General features: G+C 41.9%; 1 protein-coding gene across 5 annotated transcripts in view; it reads left to right on the forward strand.

Moving 5' to 3' along the window:
* inpp5b (inositol polyphosphate-5-phosphatase B) overlaps positions 1–12,705 on the forward strand; it is a 129,145-nt gene extending 116,440 nt beyond the window's left edge. For all 5 annotated transcript variants that reach the window (XM_080211163.1, XM_080211164.1, XM_080211165.1 and 2 more), the window contains 3 exons: positions 5,429–5,556; positions 7,922–8,033; positions 11,964–12,705. In XM_080211163.1, coding sequence (XP_080067289.1) covers positions 5,429–5,556; positions 7,922–8,033; positions 11,964–12,088 — 365 coding nt within the window. In that variant the 3' untranslated portion in view covers positions 12,089–12,705. The remainder of the gene's footprint in view (positions 1–5,428; positions 5,557–7,921; positions 8,034–11,963) is intronic.
* The last annotated feature ends 343 nt before the right edge of the window (positions 12,706–13,048 follow it).

The raw sequence follows: 13,048 nt of genomic DNA on the forward strand, positions 1-13,048 counted from the left end.
TATCATACCACATCCTTTTACATTTACCAGGGACGTCCCAATGCTAATGAACCTTATTTAAAACAATCTCCTATATCCTCCCATCTCCAACCCACTCATGTGCCTGTCTAAGTTACTCTTAAACAACTCCAGCGTGCCTGCCTCCACCACCTTACTTGGCAGAGCATTCCATACCCCCACTACCCTCTGTGTGAAAAATCTCCCTCTAATATCCGTGTTATACCTCTCCCCCCTCACCCTCAGCCCGTGGCCCCTCGTACTGTGTGTCTCTAACATAGGAAATAGCTTACCTCTGTTTACTCTATCTATACCCTTCATAATCTTATATACCTCTATTAAATCCCCCCTCAGTCGCTGTCTTTCAAGGGAAAACGGCCCCAATTTGCTCAATCTTTTCTCATGACCCAGTCCTTCCATACCAGGCAACATCCTGGTAAACCTCCTCTGCACTCTCTCCAGAAACGCCACGTCCTTCCAGTAGTAAGGCGACCAGAACTGGACGCAGTACTCTAAATGCAGCCTAACCAACGTTCTATACAACTGCAACATTAGACTCCAGCTCTTATACTCTATACCCCTTCCTATAAAGGCTAACATACCATAGGCTTTCTTCACAACCTTCTCCACTTGTACTGCCACCTTCAAAGACTTGTGCACTTGCACCCCTAGGTCCTGCTGTGTTTCTATACTCTTTACAGGCTTACCCTTTATCATATAACTCCCCCCTACATTATTCCGGCCAAAATGCATCACCTCACATTTATTGCAGCAGTTCATTACCTTCTCAACAGTAACAAGGGATGGGCAATAAGCTGGCAATGCCCACATCCCATAAATGAATTTAAAAAGTTGTTTTCAAACCCAGGAGTTGGGATTGGGGTGGTGCTTTATTTTTGATACATGGTAACAACCTGGACTTGGGTTTCCAGGACATAATTGCAAAGTTTGCAGGCAACTCAGAACTTGGAAATGGAGTAAACAGAATGGAAACTAGTAACAGACTTCTGGAAGACATAGACAGGCTGATGAAATGGACAGAGCATGGCTATTGCAGTTCCACACTGAGCAGAATGAAGTGATGTACTTTGCAAAGAAGGACAAGGATAGGCAATATAAACTAAATGGTACCATTTTTAAACAAATTGAAGAAACAGAGAGACCTTGCGGGGAGAGGTTAGGGGTGCGTATGTTTACAAATCTCTAAATCTCTAATTCTGATAGACAAGGGAATTAAGGGTTATGGGGAGAAAGGGGGAAAGTGGAACTGATCCACATCAGATCAGCCATGATCTTGTTGAATGGCAGGGCAGGCTCGAGCGGCTAGATGGCCTACTCCTGCTCCTATTTCTTATGTTCTTAAATATAATAGGACATATAAAAGATTTTTAAAATCAAAACAAGATTATGCTAAAACCTTATGAATCACTTGTTAGGTCCTAGGTGGTATATTTTGGCCAATTCTGGGGAGATTTAATAGAAATGTTTAAAATTGTAAAATGTATCCAATGGCAGAAGGGTTGGTAAGTAGCTGATTGAAGGCCAAAGAATCAGATACAAAATGAAGAGAACTTTTCTTTACGCAGTAATTTGTTAAAATCTGATGTGCACTGCCTGAAAAGGTGGTGGAAACAAATGCAATCGTAACTTTCAAAAGGGAATTGGATAAAAGGGTGGCACAGTGGTTAGCACTGCTGCCTCACAGCGTCAGGGATTTGGGTTCAATTCCAGCTTTAGGTGACTAGGTAGTGTTTGCACATTGCCCCCATGTCTGCATGGGTTTCCTTTGGGTGCTCCAGTTTCCTCCCAAAGATGTATAGATTAATTATTGATGGGAAATGTGTGGGGTTATGGGCATAGGGCAGGGGAGAGGGCCTGGGTAAGATACTCTGTCAGAGTCAGTGCAGATTTGATTAGCCAACTGTCCCTTTCTGCACTGTAGGGATTTTATAACTCGAAATACTTTGGAGGAGAAAAGTTTGGGGAGTGAGACTAATTGGGTAGCTATCACAGATCATCGTGCGTGCTGCTTTATTGGCTGTGCAGAAACACAAAAGTAATGAAAACTCACTTTATATACCTCATGTTGACCGAGTATGACCTGCATTTTGTTTCTAATCTGAGGGAAATTGTGCAACACAATCTTTGTAGAAATTAACTTTTCATCAGTTGGAGTTTTTTTCACATCCATGAGTCCAAATAGCCACTGTGTATAGCACTCACCATTTCTCAGCTCAGCTGTAATACTTGAACAAAAAGTTAGAAAATAGGCATGATTGGCCAAATGGGCTCCTTCTGCACTTTAAACTTGTTTGGCTCTATGAAAAAACAGAGACTGTCTTGCTTCCAAGCTCTCAGTATTTGACTTCAATTAGCTATTTAAGATGGGCAAGGGCAATATATTTGTGTAAACACATAAATGTCAGGCTTTTTGCCAAGATAACAGCAACTTTACTTCAAACTAATTATTGGTTGTGAAGTGCATTGGGATGCCCTAAGATGGTACGTACAAGTCTTCTTTTACTTTTGGTTTACCTCACACTCTTTCCCATATATTTTATATTTTTCTGACCAGTAGTGCTCCATACACTTGTAGTAAATTCCTCATCAGGACATCCTCACCTGAGCATTTATTTTTGATTGGATGCCGCCTCCATTTTAAAAAAAGGCTTGTACAGCAACTTAGCTCGATTACATTGGAATAATATCCAACGCCAAGTAACTTTTCTATGATATACTTTTTATCGAGCGAGTCTTCCAGGAAAACTTCCATTGATGGGTGAATGCAATCACCATAGAATCATAGAATTCTGCAGTGCACAAGGAGGCTATTTGGCCCATCGAGTCTGCACTGACCACAATCCCACCAGGCCCTATTTCTATAACCTCACGTATTTACCCTAGCTAATCCCTGACACTAAGGGTCAATTTATCATGGACAGTCCACCTAACCTGCACATTTCTGCGTAAAGTACCCTAACACTGCAAGAATTAAGTGATGTCACGTGACAACGTAAGAAATATGAGCAGGAGTAGGCCATCTAGCCCTTTGAGCCTGCCCTGCCATTCAATAAGATCATGGCTGCTCTGAAGTGGATCAGTTCCACTTACTCACCTGCTCCCCGTAACCCTTAATTCCCTTATCAATCAGAAATCTATATACCTGTGACTTAAACATATTCAACGAGGTAGCCTCCACCACTTCAATGGGCAGAGAATTCCAGAGATTCACCATCCTCTGAGAGAAGAAGTTCCTCCTCAACTCTGTTCTAAACTGCGCCCCCGCCCCCCCCACTTATTTTGAGGCTGTGCCCTCTAGTTCTGGTTTCCTTTCAAAGTGGAAAGAATCTCCCTATCTCTACCCTATCCAGCCCCTTCATTATCTTATATGTCTCTATAAGATTCCCCCTCAGCCTTCTAAACTCCAATGACTACAGGCCCAATCTACTCGATCTCGCCTCATAATGTAACCCCCTCATCTCCGGTATCAGCCTGGTGAACCTTCTCTGTACTCCCTCCGAGGCCAATATATCCTTTCGCAAATAAGGGGACCAAAATTTTACACACTACTTCAGTTGCAGCCTCACCAGTGCCTTGAGAAGGTATACCATTCATCATGATGTTCATCCCCATCAGGGAATATGGCAGTGACAAAGGGATGACAGCATTCCATACACATAGTGCCACCTGAATAGAATTTAAGGATGACAAGATTGTAGGAGTGGTTAGCAGAATACAGCAACTCCCAAGGTCAGCAATTTTAAAACATATTAACAAAATGCAGTGAATGGATAGACACCAGTACATTCTGTGGAAAATCTGTATTTCTCTTTGTGTAGCAGTATTAGTTTAGAAGGAAATTTAAGTCACCGTTAGAGATGTTTTTTAACCTGAAGTGCCGGAAGATTGGAAAGCGGCTAATGTTACGCCGTTGTTTAAGAAGGGTGCCAGGCAAAAGGCGGGGAAGTATAGGCCGGTTAGTTTAACGTCTGTGGTAGGTAAAATGTTAGAATCCGTCATTAAGGAGGAAATAGCGAGGCATCTAGAAGGGAATTGCTTGATAGAGCAGACGCAGCACGGTTTCATTAAAGGGAAGTCGTGTCTGACAAATTTACTGGAGTTCTATGAGGATGTGTCTAGGGCGGTGGATAGAGGAGAGCCGGTGGATGTGGTCTTTCTGGATTTTCAGAAGGCGTTTGACAAAGTACCTCACAAGAGGTTATTGCAGAAGGTCGGGGGACATGGAGTCGGGGATAGGGTGTTAGCATGGATAGAGGATTGGTTGTCAAATAGGAGGCAGAGAGTGGGGGTCAACGGGTGCTATTCGGATTGGCGGATGGTGACTAGTGGAGTGCCCCAGGGGTCGGTGCTGGGGCCTCAGCTTTTTACCATTTATATAGATGATCTGGAGGAGGGAACCGAGTGTAGGGTGTCGAAATTTGCTGATGACACCAAGATTGGGGGAACGGCAAATTGTGCGTAGGGTGTGGAGAGTCTGCAGAAGGATCTGGATAGGCTGGGCGAATGGGCCAGGAAATGGCAAATGGAATTTAATGTTGGCAAGTGTGAGGTGGTCCACTTTGGTAGGAATAATGGTAGGAAGGATTATTACTTACGTGGCGAAAAACTGCAGCAGGCGACGGTGCAGAGGGACCTCGGGGTCCTTGTGCATGAGTCGCAAAAACCCAGCTTGCAGGTGCAGCAGGTGGTCAGGAAGGCGAATGGGATGCTGGCCTTCATAGCGAGGGGGATTGAATATAAAAGTAGGGAGGTCTTGCTGCAGGTGTATAGGGCATTGGTGAGGCCGCAGCTGGAGTACTGTGTGCAGTTTTGGGCGCCGCACCTGTGCAAAGATATTTTGGCCTTGGAGGGAGTGCAGAGGAGGTTTACTAGGCTCATACCGGAGTTGAGGGGGTTGAGCTATGAGGAGAGGCTTGTACTCGTTGAGACATATAAGATGATGAATGGGATGGATAGGATAGAGGTGGAGAGACTCTTCCCGCTCAAAAAAGACAGTAGGACTAGGGGGCACAGCCTCAAGATAAAGGGGGGGGTGGTTTAGAATGGAGTTGAGGAGGAACTTCTTCACTCAAAGGGTGGTGAATCTCTGGAATTCTCTGCCCGTTGAAGTGATGGAGGCTGCCTCGCTAAATATTTTTAAGACGTGGGTTGATGGGTTTTTGATAAGAGAGGGGATTAAGGGTTATGGGGAGAGGGCGGGAAAGTGGAACTGAGCCACGACAGATCAGCCATGATCTTATTGAATGGCGGGGCAGGCTCGAGGGGCTGGATGGCCTACTCCTGCTCCTATTTCTTATGTTCTTATGTTTTTCCCTGCTCAAAATGGGTTCTGCTGTGAGACTGAATGATGTATTTCCTGTGTGCAGGAGACCTCAAGCACTTGGTCTTTTTCTTTAACTTGTGTTTGCAGCTGGCAGTAACCATTCTATAACCGAAGCACTGTTGCTCCTGCTGGATGCCCTTCCGGAACCAGTCATTCCTTACAACCTGTACAAGAATTGTTTAGAGAGTACATCCAGCTACGCTCTCAGCGAACAGGTAAAGAATATAATGCAGCTTCTTCATTCGCTATATTTTCAATTTGACAATATGAGATAATTATAATCAATAGGTAGGGGAGATAGGAAGGAACCTTTTCCTTTAATAAAGGAGTTAACAATCAAGGGACATAGATTAAGGTATGGGGCAGGATATTTAGAGGGGCTTTGAGGAAAAATGTTTTTGGAGTCATTGAGGTTTACAGCATGGAAACAGGCCCTTCAACCCAACTTGTCCATGCCACCCTTTTTTCAAGCCCCTAAGCTCATCCCAATTGCTTGCATTTGGCCCATATCCCTCTGTACCCGTCCTATCCATGTGACTATCTAAATGCTTTTTAAAAGACAAAATTATACCCGCCTCTACTACTAACTCTGGCAGTTTGTTCCAGATGCTCACCACTCTCTGTGTGAAAAGAAATTGCCCCTCTGTACAGTTTTGTATCTCTCTCTCTCTCTCTCTCCTCTCACCTTAAACCTATGCTTTCTTGTTTTGGATTCCTCTACCTTTGGGAAAAGATGTTGACTATCTAGCTGATCTGTGCCCCTCGTTATTTTATAGACCTCTACAAGATCACCCCTCAGCGTCCTACACTACAGAGAAAAAAGTCCCAGTCTGTCCAGCCTCTCGTTGTAACTCAATCCATTAAGTCCTGGTATCATACTGAAGGGGTGGGAATCTGGAACTCATTGTGAGGGGGAGGGAACCGTCACAACATTTTAAGAAATATTCAGATGAGCACTTAACACTGTAGCAGACAAGGTTATGAACTGGAAAGTGGGATTCGAATAGATGGGTACTTGACAGCCAGTGTAGACACAATGGGTTAAAGGGTCTCTTTTCTCTATGACAGAGAAAAACTATTTCCTCTGGCAGAAGAACCCAGAACAATACAGCTGATGGAATTTAAATTAATGAAAATAAAATTAAGTCAGTCTTATTAATGGTGACCATGATCACCACTGTTGATTGTTGTAAAATCTTATTTGTTTCACTGATTTCCTTTAGGGAAGGAAATCTGCCCCCCTCTCCCAATCTGGCTTACATGTGACTCCATGCCCACAGCAATATGGTTGACTGTTAACTGCCCTTTGAATTAGCTTAGCAAGTCACTCAATTCAAGAGAAATAGGGATGGGTAACCAAGGCCAGCCTGGCCAGTGACATCCACATCCCATGAAAGAATGAAGAAAAAAAAATTGTGGCAGGCTGTTCAGGTGTGATGTCAGAAAGCTTTGTTTCCTTCAGAACAGTAGAGGCCTGGGTGTTGACAGAAAGTTTAAAAACAGGTTATTAGATTCTTGTTTGACAAGGGCATTAACCGAGGGAGATAGCGGGAGTTTAGATACAGATCAGCAATGATTTAACTGAATCTAAATAGCCACCGCTAAAACCATGTTTTTCCTTCTCCATAACAGTCCTGTCTGTACCCCTTGAGAAAACTTTCTTTGCAGTCTTGACTTCTTCAGTGTGTCCTCAACTTTCATAATCTTGAAATTGTTTAAACCTCCCCTGCCCACTCACTGTTCCATCAATCACCATCCTAGATTTTGTCACCTTATTCTGGTTTCTAGTCACCCAAGAGATTGAATTTTAAGTAGTTGCCCTCATCTACAAGGTCCTCTATTGCTTTGTCTTGTTCTATCTCCAGCAGCCACTTCAGAGTTGCACCCCGCTCCTTCCCATCCTCTAGGTCTTAGACTTTGGTCTCCTGGCCATTGAATCAACCTTCACCTGCCTCGGCCACAATGTCCAGAGGTGCCTTCCCAAATTTTTCCATCTCTTCAGGGTTTAAAAACCCTGAAAAACTCCATCCTTAGTCAAACTTTTCTTCAAATATTGGCATCACAATTTTTTCTCCTGTAGGAAGCAACTTGGGATTTATTTCAATATAAACAAATCTGCTATATAAATATAGGTATTGTCAATGAATTTATCTTCCATCTGTAAACTTGGCAAGAAGAATAGTTCAGTTATGTGTTTTAGTAAATAGGGCAGCACAGTGGCACTGCTGCCTTATAACTCTGGAGACCCTGGTTTAATTCCAGCCTTTAGTGTCTGTGGTGTTTGCACGTTCTCCCTGTGTCTGCGGGTTGCCTCCAGGTGCTCCAGTTTCCTCCCAGTGCTCCAGTTTCCTCCCACAGTCCAAAGACATACATATTAGGTGCATTGACCATGGTAAATTGCCCCTTTGTGTGTGTGTGTGCATGGGTGCAGCAAGGGGGGGGTGTTGCTAAGGATAGCCCCAACGCCCTGTGACCCTCAATTGGAGTAGGCGGGTAAGTGAAGTAATGTTTTTTTGAACAATGCATGAGTTATACCCACTGTAATCTATTCTGTATCTCTGTACCACCTTCTCCTACTAGGTTGTCTCCAAGCTACCTCAATGCCATAAGAATGTATTCAATTATTTAATGGCTTTCCTTCGAGAGCTTCTGAAGAATGCTGTTTGCAACAACCTTGATGTGCCTACACTTGGTAAGCTAAAAGGCCCCTTTCAAGAACAATTGCAGTAAATTGTGTCAGAGGAAATAAAACAAGACTAATTGGAGAATTGTATGATGAAAACCAGATAGACTTGATGGCCTTGAAAATGCTGCATTTGGTAAGATAAACTGCATTTGAAAGGTGAGGACAGAGGTAGTCCCAATATTGGGCTTTGTACATTTCTATTCCCAGGCAGCTCTGCAGCTTCAGGGAAATAAGGCACATTCTACCTGCTGTTGGGATTGCAGTAGATCTCAGGTGAGTGAGGAAAGGTAAGTGATTAGGCTAGGAAGAGGAGAGGGTATAAACTAATATTGGGAAGGGTGTGAATTTCTGCATCAGGAAAGAAGGTAGCTGTTCCCTGGTTGAGTAGCTGACACTCTTTCAATATTTGCTCCAGATTCAGGTAATTGGGTTCCTTCCTGCTGGTCAGCACCACATTGTGCTCTGAGTTCAGAATGTGTGACGTGAAGTAATGAGGTATTTAAAAATTAAAGATGGTTCCAGCACACTTGAATGAATGAAGCAGGCCTGTAAATATTCCCTATGTGCTCTCTCCAGCTCAACAGTGTTACTACCTTATTTAATACAGAGGGAGGTGCACTTTTCACCAGGAAATGCATTTGCATTCCCTGTCTGCAATGTTGCGAGTTGACTTTGGTCAGTTTAAGCATGAAGAATGGCAATACCGTGGCACACCAATTTTCTACGCCAATATTTCTCCAGTGCCAAGATAAATTTTACTGAGTATTTTTCAAAGCTTGGTACATGTTGATTTGTGTTACAGTTGAATGGTCATTTCACTTGCTGGTTTAGCTAGCTTTCTGTAGTGAATTCTGTGGTGTCACTGTGGTTCCTATGTCCATACTGTGCATTTAAGAAATGTATTTTGTGTCATGTTTCTTTTGAAGGATATATTAAGATTCACCTTGGTTAAATGGTGCCATTTTGTCTGCTCCAGGCAGGTCACCTGCTCAGAATGCAGGAGAGTCATTGCTCCTAGATGTAGGGGTGTTTGCTTTAACCTGAACTAATTCAGTTTTGTTTATATTTTGAGTTGTGTGCTGAGGTCTCAGAGTAGGGTTCAATTTGATTGATTGACAAAAGCGCGTCCTGACAAGGGGAAAAGTAGGCAGTTTCTGCTTAGAATGGTAAGGAGTAGCAGCTTTTCTTTCTCTGTCTCTGGAGTTTAAAGTCTGGGACCTGCTAGAAAATAGGTATCTCTCTCCAGAGACGTTTCTGGAGGTTTGGGGACTAACAGCCTGCATACTAGCAAGTAAGTCACTTACTAACTGATTTTGAAGAGGAGTTTACGTCTATGAGAAATATTGCTTAAATTGGAACTAATGTAGGTTAGCAGTTAAAAATTATATATTGTCATGTTTATTTCAATTAGTAAAACTTGCACCAATTTTTTTTTGTTGTAGTTAAACTGTATTGTTAAATAAAGTTTGTTTTGATAAAAGCTTCCAAGTAGGTCAGTAGAATCACACCTGGAGTGAAACACCTTATCCTTGCACTGATGCCAAAATCAAAAATAGTTGGGGTCTAGACTAACTTCCTAATATTTCTTTGTGTTTCTGATCTGATCCCAAGGAAACACTTACTGGTAAGTTTATCTTTTTTTTGTAAATGAAAGGAACAAGCTTTCAGTTCACAAATTTATCATGTTTATATCATGAAAGTAGATTCCTTGAAATGGTACGTGATAAATTGTCACAAAATTTGTGGTATCTGACCATGATATTCATTTACCTCCAGTTCACTTAGTTGCTATAGAAAAGTCAAAAATAGGTTCCGTCTGTTACATTTGAAGATGGTGTAACACTGACATTGAATTGCTTTTCAAGTTAATTACTTAGACTTTGATCCCACTTGAATTTTTATATTGAAGTATACAGTTCTTCCGAAAATGATTTAAAAGCCACATCTGAATGCCGCAAGAAGTAAACATCTGGCTTTCAAAATGAGATAGCTTTAACACTTAAAAAGATTGACTGACTCAAATTTAAGGGTAAGAGCTGTTAGAAAGAAAGTTATAATTCTAAAAGATAAAAATGCTTCCGTTTATCTGATGTTTAATCAGGAATCTCTGAAACATCTCCATGGTGCTATGTGTTCATAGTAAATTACTTTGAAGATTGGTGACCTGTTGCGTAGGACTGAATTAGAAACCACTGCTGGCCACTCGGGAAACTCATGCAAAATTTATTCGACTTGTATTTCTCTTTCTGGAGCAGCAATTCTCCCAGCTGACGAGAACAATGCAGCTGTTGCCAACTTTGGCCTTCCCCTTTCAGTCTCGCCTTCCCCTATGCCCCATTTCACATCAGGGGGACCTACCTGCAACTATTGCTAGCTTCCTGTCCAATCAAAATTCCTGAGGTGCAAAACTTGCTCACCAGTCACATTTGGATGAGGATCCGACCTCAAAACTGAGACAACTACCTTAAAGTTAAAATCTACCCTTTTTTTATCTTTTCATTTGTTTCATCTTGAAGTTCCAGAGCTTGGGGTCAAGACAACTGAAGGCATGGTCACCAATTATGATTAGGAATGCACAAAAGAACGGATTTAGAGGTGGAGCAGATACCTTGTGGGTTATGAGGTTGGAAGAGATTACAGAGATAGGGAGGGGCAAGGATCACGGAAGGATTCGAAAGCAAGGATTGGATTTTGAAAATCAATATTACTTAAAATCATTCCTCGGTGTCAATGTGGTCCCCAAGGAATTGCTTATTGGTGAATATAGAATGTCTGCAAATGAAACTGCTTTCAGTTCAAATTCTTCATGTCGATGTAATGATGTAGATTCTCTGAAATGGTATATGAAATTTCTCATAAAGTTCATGGCGTTTGTGATTTTCTTCCCTTGCTTGGCCGGAACCTGATGTAGGTCAGTGAGCTTGGGTGATAGGAGAATGGGACTAGTTGTGGGTGAAGATACAAGCAGCTGAGTTTCAGATGACATCAAATTTATGGAAGGTAGAATTTGGGAGACCAGCTAGAAGTGCATTGGCATAGTCAAGTTTAGAGGTAATAAAGGCTGGATGAGGTTTCAGCAGCAGATGAGCTGAAACAAATGAAGTTGAACGATAGTACAGTAGTGGAAATAGTCTGTCTTAGTGATGGATGGAGAATATGAGGTCGGCAACTCATTTTAAGAGTAAACATGACCGGTGTTGTGAATAAATGGGCTTAATTTCAGAATTTTGACAAGGATGGAATCAGTGGCTAAGAAACTGAGTTAGGAGTGGGGACCAAAAATAATGGCTTCAGTTTTCTCAATATTTAATTGGCAGAAATTTCTGCTCATCCAGTACTGGGTAATTCTAGCTTTTCATTCCTCCAGATCCAGCACTGAAGAGTGTATCTGACAATGTAGTGGTATGGTGCACGTTATGTTAAAGAACAAATGGAAAGGCTGGTATTTATGTAGCGCCATTCACAACCTCCAGACATTGCAAAGTGCTTACAGTTCATGAAGTATTTTTGAAATACAATTACCAATATAACATAGGAAACGCAGCAGCCAATATATGTACAGCAACCAAAAGAGAAAATGCTGGAAAATCTCAGCAAGTCTGGCAGCATCCGTAAGGAGAGAAAACAAGTGACATTTCAAGTCCAGATGATTCTTTGTCAAACTGTGCTCAGCAAGCTTCTACAAACAGTAATGTGAAAATATCCAGATAATCTGTTCTTGTAATATTGATTGAATAATAAATATCGGCCTGGACATTGGGTATAACTCCCCTACTCCTTTTCAGAATAGTGAGATCTTATGGACACACCTGAGAGGGCAGATTGGATTGTATGAATAAAATATTTTAAAGAAATGTTTGTAGAGAAATATGACGTTTCATGCAAATAGGATTACAGGCAATCATTTAAAATGTACAACTTTTCCTCTCTGCACAGCGAGCATCTTTGGAGCACTAATGCTGAGACCACCTCCTAATGCCACAAGTCAATGTGACGTCATTGAGAATAAGAAGGCAGCACAAGTGTTCATTGCACATTTCCTTACACTGAAGGATGGTTAATCGAAGCAGCCTGACCCAGCCAACATAGTGTTTATTTTCTAGTATTCAATAAAATTGTACAATTTCAGTCAAGAGTATTTTTATATGAAGATAAAGGTAAATATCTTTAGAATTATGCAAGTGTTTTTGGAATACAGAAACAAGGTTCTACTTATTTTGTAATGTCACTTTATCTTCGTGTGTTTAAAGATTCAGAGCTGGAGTTGTTCTTGTCACTTCCATTTTTCAGAAGCATCCTGCAATGATATTGATGTTGCATTTTGTAATGCACCAGATGCAGGGAACTGACAATTTTGTATGAGCATGATTTTTGTTGACTGTCTGAAAGTCCAGCCCCACCTGCTTGTGTCAGACAAATGCTGCGCACCATTTTCCGTTGCCAGCAGTTAGAACGGTAGTATTTAGACTGTCCTATGCACAGCAATTATTTGAGATTAATCAAAAAACTGTTTAACGTATAGTTAAAGTGTAATACTCATTGCTTAAGTCCTTTCAAGCAGTCCCAAGTGACACATCTGGCTGAAACTGGAGCCATGATGTGGATATGCCGGCGTTGGACTGGGGTAAACACAGTAAAAAGTCTGACAACACCAGGTTTTAGTCCAACCGATTTATTTGATAGTAAACTAACTAGCTTTCGAGGGGATTCCCTCTTCTTCGGGTGAATGGAGAGTTCTGGCCTCAGACAAAGCACAGACAGTTTAGAGATTACTGATTAGAATGCGAATCTTTACACCTAACCTGCTGTTCAAGTCCTAAAGTGCTTGACAATGTGTGTGGAAGGAGCACTGATCATAGGTTAAAGAGATGTGTATTATCTCCAGATAGTACAGTAAGTGAGGTTTTGCAAACCCAGGCAAGAGTCACGGGGGTTACAGATAGTGCGACATGAACCCATCTGTAACCCCTGTGACTCTTGCCTGGGTTTGCAAAACCTCACTTACTGTACTATCTGGAGAT

The sequence above is a fragment of the Carcharhinus amblyrhynchos genome, chromosome 24 (genome assembly GCF_965287045.1).
Source record: "Carcharhinus amblyrhynchos chromosome 24, sCarAmb.v2.hapA, whole genome shotgun sequence".
NCBI classification, from domain to species: domain Eukaryota; kingdom Metazoa; phylum Chordata; class Chondrichthyes; order Carcharhiniformes; family Carcharhinidae; genus Carcharhinus; species Carcharhinus amblyrhynchos.